This window comes from Marmota flaviventris, chromosome 2 (genome assembly GCF_047511675.1).
Source record: "Marmota flaviventris isolate mMarFla1 chromosome 2, mMarFla1.hap1, whole genome shotgun sequence".
Taxonomy (NCBI): domain Eukaryota; kingdom Metazoa; phylum Chordata; class Mammalia; order Rodentia; family Sciuridae; genus Marmota; species Marmota flaviventris.
This window is the reverse complement of record NC_092499.1, coordinates 71,725,739-71,740,194: the sequence shown is the minus strand read 5'-3', so window position 1 is coordinate 71,740,194 and position 14,456 is coordinate 71,725,739. Positions and strand designations below refer to the sequence as shown.

Sequence of the window (14,456 nt, the reverse complement as noted above, 5' to 3'; positions counted from 1 at the left end):
GGCCCAGTTATTCCCTCTATTTCCATATTTCAGGAATAAAAGTAATTTACTAATTTATTTATATCCTAACTACTAGTACATAGTTGGCATTCAGTAAGTAGTATTTATTATAAGAAGAAAGCAAGAAATAAAAGACAAAGAGAGAGAGGGGAAAGCTAGTGATCCAGCTTAGTATCCCTTAGAGGAAAAAGTGAAATGATTGATTGACCCGGAAGAAAAGACCACAGAGTATATAAGTGAGCATATAGTTTCTTTCAGAAAGAATCGACTGTCAGAGCTTCACAGAAAAATCTCAATCCCCCAAGACCAATCAGGCACCAAGTATTAGTCACAGGGCCCTTATGAGACCTGACAAATTGATTGAAAAAAATCAACTGTTGTCAATAATCTTTAAATTTTACAATGGAAAAAAAATGCAACTCATTAAATTTAGAGCCCTTATTTTAAGGTTATAAGAAGCTTTGCCTTTGGAAAATGAAGACCCGTATGGTAAAATATTACTTAACAGTGATTCCTGATCTCCTCTCAACAGTAACAAATTAGGGCCCTGAAGTAGGCCATTTCCAGAGGTAACCCTCTGCAGCCTGTTTTTGCAGAAACTGGAGTAGCATTTGCTGAGAGCCATTGCTGCCAGGACAGAGTCAGAAAAGAGGTGTCTGGAAATTTTAATATTGAATGCTGTTGTTAGGCAAGAGAATCCTGATTTAGAGAGTTTGAATTTGATTAGCTAACCATAAAATGATTAAGAATTGTAGCAGAAAATAAGTGTAGGTAGTTTCAAGATAGTTTCTTTTACTCTGTTGCATTGATTCTTTTCCTAAAAATTAAGGTAAGTATTTACTTTCATATTCAATTTAACTCATGAGAAAGACTATTTAGTAGACTAAAAGATCACTAGAAATGAAACAGTAAACCCCATTTCATTATAGTTAAGCCAGAGAAAGTCTTATTAATTCTTACAGGTACATGATAAAGGTGAAGTCAATTTATGTTATTTCTTATTTCTTATTTTGCCCAACTCAGAACATGGAAGTTTGAGTGGCTCCTGGGAAAATGTTAAACTACTCATTTTGTTTTTATAAATATGAAGGACTACCAGAGACAGCATATTCTTTTCCTAGTTCTTTAAAGCCTCAGTTTCTCAAAGGAGATTAAATATTTTATTGTTGTTATGTATTAGAGAATCCTAAACAGTAGTCTTACTGAAATCTCCTGAAATTGCTTAGAATGACCCAGATTTTCTATTCTGGCACAGAACACACAAACTTTACTCTAGCAGATTTGATTAGCCCCATCAGTTTGGGAATCCATGGTTTAAAAGAAACCCACCAATCCTTTATATACTCATTTAATACAATTTCTAAATCTTATAAACAAGAAAGTATAAATAAAATCATTTTAAGTTGAGAACTATAAAAAAAATCTCAAATTCTCAGTATTTGACATATTTAAAATTTAATATTAAACAAGTTGAATTTACTTTCTTTCTCTATTCTTGGTGGGGCCGAGGGGGAGGGTGGAGTATAGTCAAAGTAGTAAGAGTCAGATGTTTTGTCAGATTTCAATTCCTATTGTCCTTTGGGAAATTGGGACTGGGCATGCTGTTACATCGCCATCTGCTGGTCAGTTTATCTGTAGTCAAACTGCAACTTTGGGTCAGCTGGGGCAGAATTGTGCAAAATTCTAGAAAACACTGACTCAGAATAGAAGTACAGGAAATTCGGGAGGAAAGTCTTTTTCGAAATCACTTCCTTTGACAAAATATACTAATAACATGTTATTTTAAAGAGGCTTACAAAACAGTGTATTTCTTAGTAATGGTTTCTTTAAAAAAAAAAAAAAAACATTTATTTTTTAGATGTACATGGACACAACACAATGCCTTTATTTTTATGTGGTGCTGAGAATCGAACCCGGGTCCCACCCAGCCTGTGCTAGGCAAGCGCTCCACCACTGAGCCACAATCTCAGCCCAAGTAATGGTTTCTTTTGAAGTTTATGAGATTTTCAAAATAGTAGATTTTCTGATCACTTTCTATTTAAATTTAAGGTCTTGATACATGATAAAGCAAAGTATTTTTTAAGGTTGTGGAGGAATACTTTCCATCATATATTTTGATTTATATTTTGCGCAAATTAGGGAAATGACATTGTTTTCGTATTTATTAAAAAAAATTTTAAAAACAGAGAGATTGTATATGGTTTAAGTGAGGATAGAATTTCAGTGGCATTTCTACATTTAGTGGAAGCACCAGGTTAATAAGACATGTTGAATAAACCCATTATTATCCATGACTAAAAACAACTTTGAAATAAAATGATGTCTTGTAAATGGAAAGGCAAACTTATTATTTCCTCCCATAGTACATCTGTTTGTTTAGGGCTGACTGACTAATCCTTGTAAGAAGTTGCTGAACTCCCCCCAAGTGCTGAAAACATAATTCTATTTTTAAAACAGCTGTAAGTAATCCTTTCTTCACACATGTATTTTAACTGTTTAACAAAATGAATAATTATCTTTGTAAACTAATGATTTCTTAGGTCCAAGCTCAGTAAGTCTTTCCTTTCTTAAGGTTGTATGTTTAACTAGTGACAAATTGAAAAGCATTTTCAGAGTGCTGGTGAAAAAATAGTCTCTAAGAGTATGGAGTTTGGGGTCGGAGGGATTGATTTTTGTTTTGATTTTTTTAGATTTCCAAGCAGTATTAAATCTCAAATATATGAGATTAGGAAATTTCAGAACTATAATCATAGCTGTGAACACAGTCCGCTCGTGGTGGTAAATGCAATAAAGTCCTGTGATGAAACAGTGAATTTTGAACTAATCACTTTGCCAAACCAGTTACAAAATTGAAAATACATCTCAAGGTGAAATGAAAATTATAGTGTAGATAAAGCTTCTGACTAATGTCATTCATTATAGATTCTTTATTTTCTTTGAACCACTATTAAACTCAGCAGTTTGTTGTTTAAGTGCTAATGAAAAGAATACAAAAGGAATTCTGGAGAATGGTCCTTTTGATAGACTTTCTTCATTTTTGCTGTACTTTGGTTGATTGCTTCACTTTTCTCCTGCACTTGCTCATATCATACTAAGCAAGTTTCTCAAGCCAAGAAACTTGAGACACCAGCTATCACTAGCTTAAATATTATTGCTTTTTTGTACTTTTATATCTTTATCTGTGAAATAAATAATATCTACTTCTCAGGAATGTGTGAAAGTTAATGAAGAAGCAACTTCTGTATCATTTAGAATACTGCCAGGCATTTACTAGGCATCCAGAATTCAAAAAGTTTGGCTGTTCTCTTGGATGTCCCTGCTGAGCCCCTTCCACTTTTTTCCTGCATCTCTTCCCTCAACCTTCCATGGCTCAGCTCATGTGTTTCTTTTTATGATTAAGTCAACCAATATTAATACCTTACTACTTACTATAGCCTAATCTAATTTTACCCTATTTTAGTCCTTTTTTAATGTAGCAGTTGTTTCTCCACATGATTTTTAAAGAATGCTTTCAATTTCTGTGTTTTGATTAGTTGACAGATTTTTAAATTTCCTTCTCAGGGCAGTTTCTATGAAATGAGTTCTATTAGTTATGTTTAAAATGAAAGACAAAAGATATCTATTTAGTTAATGTGGTGAAACTAAGTGATTTGTAATGGCTGAGTAACTGTCATCAAGGTATGTCTTCTAGCACTAATACTGGCTTTGGTGATATGGAGTTCAGAACTACTTAACCATAACTGTGGTGCTTATGGATGACCCTGTTACAGCTATTAATTTGGACTACAACATGTTGTGTCTTGTACTAGGGAGTCTACACTGTGTATTGATGTCAGCAATAATCATTTACAAATTCTTGCTTATGACCTGTCTCTAAGATAAGTCTTTAAACATTTCCTTATGCTATTAATAAAAGACATGAGACAAAAGATATGGCAACCAGCTATTAGACCTGGTGAACCTTTTGGTTAAAAACAATGGATATATGAACTTTCCAATTGATATTATATCTCTGAAACTTTTCCAGCTCATTTTATTGAACAGATTGTTCTTTTTATGTGGATGCAGTTAAGATGTATTTCCTAACCTTATGTGCATTTGGTAACCTTTTTTGTTTCTTCTCTGTATTATATGTAATATAATATGTTAAGGTACTAGTCCTTGCATGAAAGTTTATTTGTGGTTAAGAAAAAATAATTTTGATAGTGAATAGAGTAGTGTCTTTCTTTGTTTTACTTGCTTAATCAGTAGGGGTTTTCCCCCCATGGTAAGCTCTGTGGTTTTGTAGTTTTTAAAACATATGCCAGCATTCTCTAAGAAAGAAGCAGTAGTTTGCGTGTTTTACTATATTCGTGTCTTGTAAGCTGAAGTCTTTTTTTTTTTTTAAGAGAGAGAGAGAAACATGTGTTTGGTGAGTTCATATTTCTTAAAATATACATGATTCTTCAGACTGGAATCTAATGAAACAGGACTCCCATTTGAAAGCCAAAGAGTTAAGGCTACAAGAGAGGATAAAAGTGATCAAATGATTAGCCAGGGGCTAATAGAAATTCTGGAAAGAATGACAGATTGTATATTAGAAAGAAATCTGATCTCATATTCATTGAAGCTTTTTACAATGAAAGATCCAAAAGAAATAATAGAAAATTACTGAAAGAGATGAATGTCTGAAACTTTAGAAATGCATGTGGTGTTGGATTAATCCAAGCAAGAAAGACTGATGGGCAAATCATAAATTACATTGTGTTGGAAGTCTGCATTGCATTCCTTGTTTGAATATCTGTCTCTTTCTCTCTCTTCCTCTCTCTCTAGTTTTAGGATAGTTTTGGAAAAAATCAACTCATGATTTTTATCATTGCACCACATGTGTATAGTTCTTTGGAATAGATAAAATATGGTAGAGACTCCAAATCCTTTAGTGGAGGAGGTTGATATAAACCTTGCTTCTGTTCTGTACTGAATTGAAGACATTTTTCATTATGAGAATATGAATAACATAGAACACGTTTTCACATCTAATCAGTTGTAGTACCCTAAAGTAAAAGAGTTTGAAGAAACATCTTAGCAGGTTTTAATCATCAGCTGCATTTCTTCTGGGGAAAAAGAAACACCCATGCACTGAAAAATATGTATATGCATATTTTTATTATAAAGAAGTGATTATTTATTTAACCATTCTAAATTTTACTTTGCCATAGATGTATGTTATTTTACTTTAAAAAATGTGAGTGATAGTCTATCTTCATACAAATTCACATACAAACTAATGGGAGTCCCTTTTTTAAAGTTAAAGTGGTCGCATGGCATTGTAATCATGGAGAAATTCAGCTAGTTTTCTAATAGATTAATTGAGAAATGCACATTCTTCTTAAACTATTGAAGCTTCTCATCAAATGATTTTTATCATTCAGACTTGGCATTCATTTGTGTTCTTGGTTTTTATAGGTCCAAGGAGAAAGTGAAATGTTTCCTGAAATCTAAATAAGTAATAAAATTAATGTGCACACAGAGTACACTCTTTCTTCTTCATGAACATTTCCTCATTAGCTATTTTTTTAAAAACATATTCTTAATCTCTGAGGGAAGAGAGATTCTTGCTCTGTTAAACTGAGGTTCTGACTCCAAATCAACTGCATTTTTTATACTTAATTATTTAAGCTTAAACTTAAGAATTTGTAGATAAATGAGTTCTGTATTCTATAGCCATGTTAATAATGGAAGGTTCATAGAATTTGTTTTTATGGCTATATCAGCAATAACATAATTATTAAAGTATATAAAAACTAGTTATTTCTTGGATCCTGTCAGATAAAATGTGAGAACTATTACTAGCTTCAGGTTCTGATTACATAATGCAGATGAGTAAAAGTGGAGTAAAAATTGGAAATTCTATAACTTCAGTTTACGTAATGCTTTCTAATGGATCTTTCTAATCTGTTTCAGAGGACAATTTTGAATATAATTGATTGTTCTATATTTGCCTTATAATAACTTGTGTCCATAGTGTGGGGGTGGGTAGCAAATAGAGGAAGAGCAAGTGAGAGAGGGAACGAGACTTGCTGGAATGGTGTTTCTCCCTAGTAACAAAGGAAAAATAATCAAAGTTATTGGCCTACTTGTTAAACTTCTGTTTCTATGTCAGTTACTAAACTAACCTCTGATGCCTTAGATGGGAAATAACGTGTAAGAGAGTTTTTGCAAAACTTCAAACAAAATTTTGTTTATAAAGTGGTCTATAATCAAGACCCTTTTATCTAAATTTTTTGCTCTAGATTTGAAATATAAACAAAGGATACTTAATGTACTTACCCAATTATTCTTCTCTACAAAATTACTTATCTCTGTTCCTGGTATATATGTCTTTGGGGTGGTACCTTATGAAGTAGTCTTTCATATGTTATTCCATCTCTAATGGACATCTGTGTTCCTGGAGAGATTACTCTTTAAATGGTTAAAAATTATGGAATTTTAATAGAATTTTTTTTTTTTTTGCAGCTATGTCATCTTATCTTTTAATTATTAAAACAGAGCTTCCTGCTGCTATTTCAGAATTTTTGACCGGAGACTATAGTGGGTAAGAAAAATATTTCGCATTGTATCCATTCATTTATTAATTCAATAAATATTTATTAAGCTGTAGTGGCAAGTGAAACAAATGTATTCCTTGTCATTTAGACATTTGCAGATTAGATGGGGTAGATAGTAATAAAGGAGAAAACACTCTGCATATATTTTTGTGATTACGCACTGCGTACAAAGCTCGGTGGTGTATTTGGTGAAGCACCAAATAAGCCCTTGCATTCCTTCAGGGTGTGAGAGAGGACAAGACAGGTCAGAGAGAACTCTTGAAGAAGAGTGAAGGATAAATTTCTGAGGATATGAAAGATTGGGGTGAGGGCAGGGAGGAGATTAAAAGTACTGATAATAAAGGTCTTAAACACGAAAAAGTGAAAAATTCTGCTGTCACTTCTCAACAAATCACAGTAACAAAGAATGTGAAGTTACAAACATCTGTGTGAGATTTCTATTATACAGCATGATTAAAAAATTATTTATAAGGACTTGTTTCATTTCCTGTTTTTTGACATTAATTCAAGTAATACCAAAACACAATATACTTTCTCCTTTATTTAAAAATGTCTGAGTCCTATAGACTATATTGATGTATCTCTTTTTTTATGGGGAAAAAAAACAAAATTAATTATTCTTTCCCTTTCCTTATATAGAACAAGATTTTTTTTTGAAAAATGAACTTGAAAAGACAGAATAAATTCTTTTCATTGTCAAGTTATTTTATACAGTTTTCAAATCACTACATAAAACTCAGCCAGCTTTTAGGTTTATATATTTGGTTGTTTTTTTGTTTTGTTTTGTTTTTTAATATTTATTTTTTAGTTTTCGGCGGATACAACATGTTTGTTTGTTTTGTATATGGTGCTAAGGATTGAACCCTGGCCGCACACATGCCAGATGAGCATGCTACCGCTTGAGCCACATCCCCAGCCCTTTTTGGTTGTTTTGCCCCAGTAATTGCAGGGAATGTTTTCAAAATTTATTTTTTACCTTTGACAACATAGTTTCCATTAAGGAATTCTACTTAGACAAATGAAGATACATATTGGTAAGGAGGGTGTTTTTGCTTTAGATCTGAATAGGAATCATCAAGAAAAAGTGGTTGAAAAAAGGTCATAAAAACCCTTAATGTTTTCTCATCATAAGAAGATAGTGTCCTTCTAGAGTACTTTATAGTTTATGAGGTTTATACATTCATTGTCACATCTGATACAGTGACCTTGATTTATCTTCAGCTTTATATAATTACATTTTGATTTTATGCTTAGTTTGATAACTGATTTAAATAAGAAATAGTTATTTGAAATTCACTTTTGTATTTGCTTGTAAGAATACTGAGGATAGCTTCCAATATTCAAATTCTATGTGAGAAATTTATTTGATAATATAAAGCTAAGAATTCAAGGCAACATGAAGTAGAATGAAGAATGCTCAACCAAGAGGAATGAAGCATGTTGTATTCATTTCATATTAATAACCTCAGGCATTTAACTACTTTTGACCATTTAACTTAACTTTGAGCCTTAGATTTCTTTACCTGGTATCATTGGGTTACCAATATTGCCTTAACAAAAATTATTGTGAAATAAGATATTGTACATATACATGCCTTTAAGCGTATAATATAGCGTAAATGTGGAGAATTAAGAAATTTCATTGATAGCAACTGTATTGAAGATGTTCTTTCTTTTTTTGCTCAAACTGCCAGGAAGCTCAGTCAAATTTGAATGTATCATTAATCTATGTTAATCCTAATAGTTGTCTGTCATATGTGTTTTCCTTTTTTTTTTTCGGTCCTGAATTTGGTGACTTCTATTTATATTTTTTATTGTCATACGTCTTTATGGAAAGAGAAATGTAGTTTTAGAAACAAAGTACTATGTGACAGAACTAGTTGAAACTTAGGTCTTCTATCTCTAAACTGATCCTTTTATCAACTTCATTTTAAATTAATTGCTATTTACATTATTGGTTTTTTTCTGGTTTGTTTTAAAAATTAAAATTTATTTCTCCTCACTCATATTAGTAAAAAATTAGTTAAAATGTTATATTTGTGTCAGAAACAGGTTTTTCAAAAAATGTGTACTTCAAAATATTGAGGCTAGTTTGCATCATCTCTTTTATGTTTAAAATTGCACATAATGACCTCATGTTGTTTTCACCATAATAAATATTCACTTATTTTGAATTTCAAAGTCTTGAAACACTTAATAAGTGACTATATTAATTGGTTAAAAGGCACCAAAATTTTCAAAGGTTAATGTTGTAAAAATAGTTTAAGCAAATGTATTATAGTCGACTTTATTATCTTTTAGGGCAGTTTATTTCTAGATAGAGTTAAATAGCAGTATTTTTTTCTATGAGGTCAATATGATATTGATAGGATTTTATTTTAGGGTTTGACTTACTATAAATTCCAATGAAGATCTTTCAGGCATACTTATTTCTGGGTTATCTGTGGGCTTGGCATAACCTTGTGACATAAACCTTTATACAGAATTTTATACTCATTATATTCTAATTTCAAAAATTACTATTAAAAATCAGAAGCTATGGGGCTGGGGATGTGGCTCAAGCGGTAGTGCGCTTGCCTGGCATGCGTGCGGCCCAAGTTCGATCCTCAGCACCACATACAGACAAAGATGTTGTATCCGCCGAAAACTTAAAAAAAAAAAAAAAATTAAAATTCTCTCTCTCTCTCTCTCTCTCTCTCTCTCTCTAAAAAAAAATCAGAAGCTATAAATACTTTTTAAAAATTTTTTACATGAGATCTCTTATTATTATAATTATTATTATTGCCTTTCAATTCTTAATACACCTTTATACCACAATTTATCATATCTCTATATACAAGACATGTTGACACCAAATTCACATCTTCATACATGTATTTTGTGTATCAATAAGGGTCTCTAAATACTTACACTGAACTTTCATGATATATCTTTTTTTTAGAATAACTTATATTCTTTAAATCTATGGCTGTTAAAAGTTGGAAGCTCTCTATTAACATTTAATGATCTTGTCAGGGGAATATGATTGACACAATTAAGTTGTCTTGCATTTGAGTTACATAATTGATATGGGATGTGAGTAAGATCCTAATTCAGAACATACGATACTCTTGTTCCATTCCATTCGAGAATGAAATTAAAGCAACTTATAAATAAATCTGGTTTTCATTAAAAAATGGAAAAAACATCTGCATGCCAAAGCATTTACAATACAGCTAAGGATTTATACTCTATATTTCATACTTGTAACATTTTTATCATACAGGATTAAATCAACAGATCAAACAAGTTTTCTAGGAAGTATAAAACTTTTTACTCTAATTCTTTTGGCTTAAAGAGAATGTGTATTTAGATCATAGTAGGAAAACAGGAGTTCTGTTAGATAGATTAATATATTTTTCTAAAATCTTGGTTTATGAAAAAAATATTTAATATGTACTTTTTGAAATTTTATTGGTTTATATTTTTCAGGCTGAGACAATTGACTATGACCTATACTTGAAATCTAAACTAACTTTACTGTGTTATATCACTATATTGCCTTTATTTCTAATGAGTAAATGTTAAAGAAAGCACTCTCTTTACAATTGCCTTTATTTACATAAATTAATAAGGATAAGAAATGATTAATGATAACCAATAGCCAAGCCAGGGATAGAAAAATTATGTTTACAATAAAATCCTTTTCTCATAGAGAATTTAAAGTTCAGTCCTGTGAAAAGCATGATCTTGAAATAAATGATGTAGTATCTGAAAAGTACCATAATTTTTGAAGACTAGAGAATATTTATTTCCGTTGCTACTCTCAAAATCATCATCATCCAGTTGCTGGTTTCACAGACATAATGAAGCTGCTGAACCAGATGATCTCTTAAGTTTTTTTCAAGCTCTGACATTCCATAACTCTAATTCTGAGTTACTGTTGGGAGGAGGTAAAGTTATCTTCAGACCCACAGTTCAGTGCTTTGGTCAGTAATGTGACTTTTATGGACATACATGAATTGTGATCTGAAATAATATAAAGTAACTCTTGTTCAGGATTTCAAAGTGCTTCTTTTATCTTATGTAAAAGAGTCCTAGTCTAGGGATTAGCATACTCGCTTTTGTACAATTCTTCCTTCATGTCATTTTGTTTTGTTTTTATTTTTGAAGAGTCCGATTGGTTTATAATGATTTTTTGTTTTATTATGGTAAGAACACTTGACATATGAAATATACCTCTTGACAGACATTTAAATATACAATGCAGTATTGTTACCTATCAGGGACAGCAGAACTGACAGATGGAGTCTGCACCAGTGCTCCTTTGGGCATTTTTTTTTTTCTCCTGTCACTGCAACTGTCTGAGTCTGATATAGAGCCTTGGGCTGTTTGCCACTTTCAGAAATTTAGTTGCCAGGTGTTCCTCAGTGAGAGAGATTTTGAAGTTCCAATTTGGGTCTTAAATTTTAAGAGTGACTAGAAAAGAGATATGTTGAGTATCATTTCATATTTTTTTTTCATTTCATATTGTTAATATGTGTATTTTCTTTGTACTTCCTGCATACAAAGGATTGAGGGGCACTTGCACATGTAGCAAGCACAGGTTCAGGTATGTGACTACTAAAAATACTTGTGCATAGGTTATATCTTCTGGCACATGCATGTCCTAAGGACACAAATTAGGGTAGGTAGGGAAGGAAAAAGTATGATCAAAGAGGAAGTTGGTGGCACCCAATAGGACTGATTCAAAGTACTGTGGAGAGGGAGGACTTCCTCATAAACAAAGATGTGAAGGATGTGCACTGAATCATAATGTCCATATTAGAAGCCAGAGGTTGAAACCCAGGTAGAAGAAAACACTTTCTTAATTTAAAATGAGAGTGGAAGACTTTGGCTACCTTTTGAGAGTGAAAGATGATGCATTATTGCAAAGTGAATTCTAAGATCACCTACTAAATGATTTGAAAAAATCCCTGTTGCCCTTTGATACACCCAGCTCCCATTTTAGCATGGATTTTATTTTATTACTGTTGTGCATGTGTTTGGGTATGTTATGCTTCATTACAGAAAATTTAGAAAAGTATACATTGATAAATTATATATAATATTATTACTACCTAATTTCTAATCTTCTATTTTCTTTGAATTCTCCCAGCTCTTTATAGTTAATAATCATATAGTTTGTATTTATATCATTAGCATTTTCCATTTTACTAGATTTTTTAAAGCATTAAATATACTGTTATAAACCTAAATGTTGAGTATATAGAATTTTCTCCTGTTTCTTAATATTATAACAGTGTTGCATTCAACAACTCTCTTGCAAGTGGAATTGTTTCTGCGGTTAGATGGTTATCTTAGAATAGATTACCACTACATTTTTATTGTATTTGCTACATATTGACAATTGTTTTTGAGAGGAGACTACTAATTGACAAGATCAGTAGCATGTATGATGGACATACATCATACATACATCCTTCAATATTATCTTTTAATCATTGTACTAGTTTAATTTTAACAAAGTGATTATTTCTTTAATTAAAGCCAGTGATTAGATTTTTCTTCATATATATTCACTAGTTATATTATTTTTTAGTTCTAGTTGGACACAATACCTTTATTTTATTTATTTATATGTGGTGCTGAGGGTCGAACCCAGGGCCTCGCAGGTGCTAGGCAAGCGCTCTACCACTGAGCCACAACCCCTGCCTATCTTTCATTGTCCTTTACATACAAATCTGTTAAGGTCTTGGGAAATTAAGTTTTAAAAATTTCTATACATGAATTTTATATTGTAAAAAAAAAAAAAAAAAATATATATATATATATATATATATATATAGAGAGAGAGAGAGAGAGAGAGAGAGAGAGAGAGAGAGAGAACACATACATACACACACACATGCAAACAAGAAGAAAATAAATATTGCTCATATTGCTACCACATAGAAATATCTACTTTGGGTATTTTAAGTGTATCCTTTTGGCATTTTAAAAATGAACATCCAGTTTTTATTGTTGATTTGCTGTGCTGGATTTTTGTTTTTAATGAACAAATACATAATCACACTAACTGATCTTTTTTCCCTCTCATTATTCTAACATCTTTATATGTAGATTGTAATATTTTCTGAGCTGGTAGGTCATTCCCTATCCTGAAACTTTGGAAAAATATAGAAAACTACAAAGAAGAAAAATTACCCATTTTTCTACCATCAAGAGAAAATGGCTAACAATACACTATACTTCCTTTCAATTTTTAATGCATCCATATTTTTTTTCAAAATAGTATCATGCTATACACACACACACACATATATATATACACATATTATGTTTAGTGAATATTCAACATATTGTTATTTCAGAATTGTAGTGGTGTTAGATGTTTGTTTCCAGTTTTTACCATTTTAAATATTTTCAATAAACTTGTACAAAAATCTTTGTTCTGATTGCTTCTTTATTTTTAATAGTCTTTTTAAGTGGTAAAGGGTTCAATTATTTGAAAGCTCTCATTAACTATGCAAATTTTCATTCCATAAAGGTAATTTATGTAGTTTATACTTTTACCAGGTTTTTGCACACCTCATCCCTTCTCACTAACATTGACTATTATCTTAATTTTTTTAAGGATTGTATTTTATTTATTTTTTAATATCTTTATTTATTTTTATTTATTTATTTTTATGTGATGCTGAGGATCAAACCGAGGGCCTCACGCATGCAAGGCAAGCACTCTACCATTGAGCTACAACCCCAGCCCTATTATCTTATTTTTAAGCAGTTATAATTTTGGTGGTTGAAGACCGGTAGCATTTTTATAATGGCATTCTATTCTAAGATAATCATCTAAAACAGAAAACATTCTGCCTGCATGAGAACTGTTGAATGCAATACTGTTATGAAACAGGAGAAAATTCTATATACCAAATATTTAGTTTCATCACAGAATATTCAGTGGAATGTTATTTTGGTAATTAAAAATTATTTTTGTATATTACCTAAATGTAAATTCATTAATAAGAATAATAAGATCCCATAAGAACATTTTAACAAAAGGAAGTAGGCCTTTTGTGATGGTTGTAATACATGAGTACGTGCACACACATCTAAGAACAAACACTGGAGTTCTGTGGCTAAAACAGAATTTTTTCCCTAATAGGTCGTGGTATCTGGATGGACAAACACTACTAATAATTATTTGTGTTGGCATAGTGTTCCCTCTTGCTCTTCTTCCCAAAATAGGTAAGTCTTTATGGAAGAGTACATAATTTGTTTAGAAGAGAGAGAGAAATATTAAGAGGCTTTTAAATTTCATAGTACCATATTTTTAGCAGAAAGGTGGTGGTGGTGAATAGTTTAAACTTGGCCTTATTTTAGGTTGTTCAGCCTTCAACCCTGCCTAGTTAACCTTTTACTTGGTTTGCAGTAGTATTTTGTCTGCCCCACTAAAATAAAATCTTTACAGCGGAACATTAAAGAGCAGCCTTTCCTTACAGTGTACCATTAGTGGTAAGCCAGTTCCAATTCTGCTGTACAGAGCTACATAAATGATCTGTGACAGATAGTTGGAATGTTGTTATTCTGAGCCTTAAGCCCCAGATACCAAGCACTATAATAGAAAACATGCCCAAGATGTATAGCTTTAGCTGTACGTTTAGGATCACTTTCCTTATAAATTGCTTTTTATTTTACTGTTATTTTACAGGCTTTCTTGGCTACACAAGTAGTTTATCATTTTTCTTTATGGCGTTCTTTGCTCTTGTGGTAAGTTTAAAATATAATGCATTGCTTATCTCCTCCCTAAAATTGGACTCATGTTAATGATTTTTTTTTTTCTTTTAAGTCTGTTTTGTGCTGGGAAGTTAGCCCATTCCATTTAGT

The 14,456-nt window shown here is 31.6% G+C and overlaps 1 protein-coding gene across 3 annotated transcripts in view; it reads left to right on the top strand.

Moving 5' to 3' along the window:
• The window catches only part of Slc38a6 (solute carrier family 38 member 6), a 57,545-nt gene that overhangs the window by 27,802 nt on the left and 15,287 nt on the right, over positions 1 to 14,456 (top strand). For all 3 annotated transcript variants that reach the window (XM_071607992.1, XM_071607993.1, XM_027929376.2), the window contains exons 6-8: positions 6,496 to 6,574; positions 13,735 to 13,817; positions 14,281 to 14,339. In XM_071607992.1, coding sequence (XP_071464093.1) covers positions 6,496 to 6,574; positions 13,735 to 13,817; positions 14,281 to 14,339 — 221 coding nt within the window. The remainder of the gene's footprint in view (positions 1 to 6,495; positions 6,575 to 13,734; positions 13,818 to 14,280; positions 14,340 to 14,456) is intronic.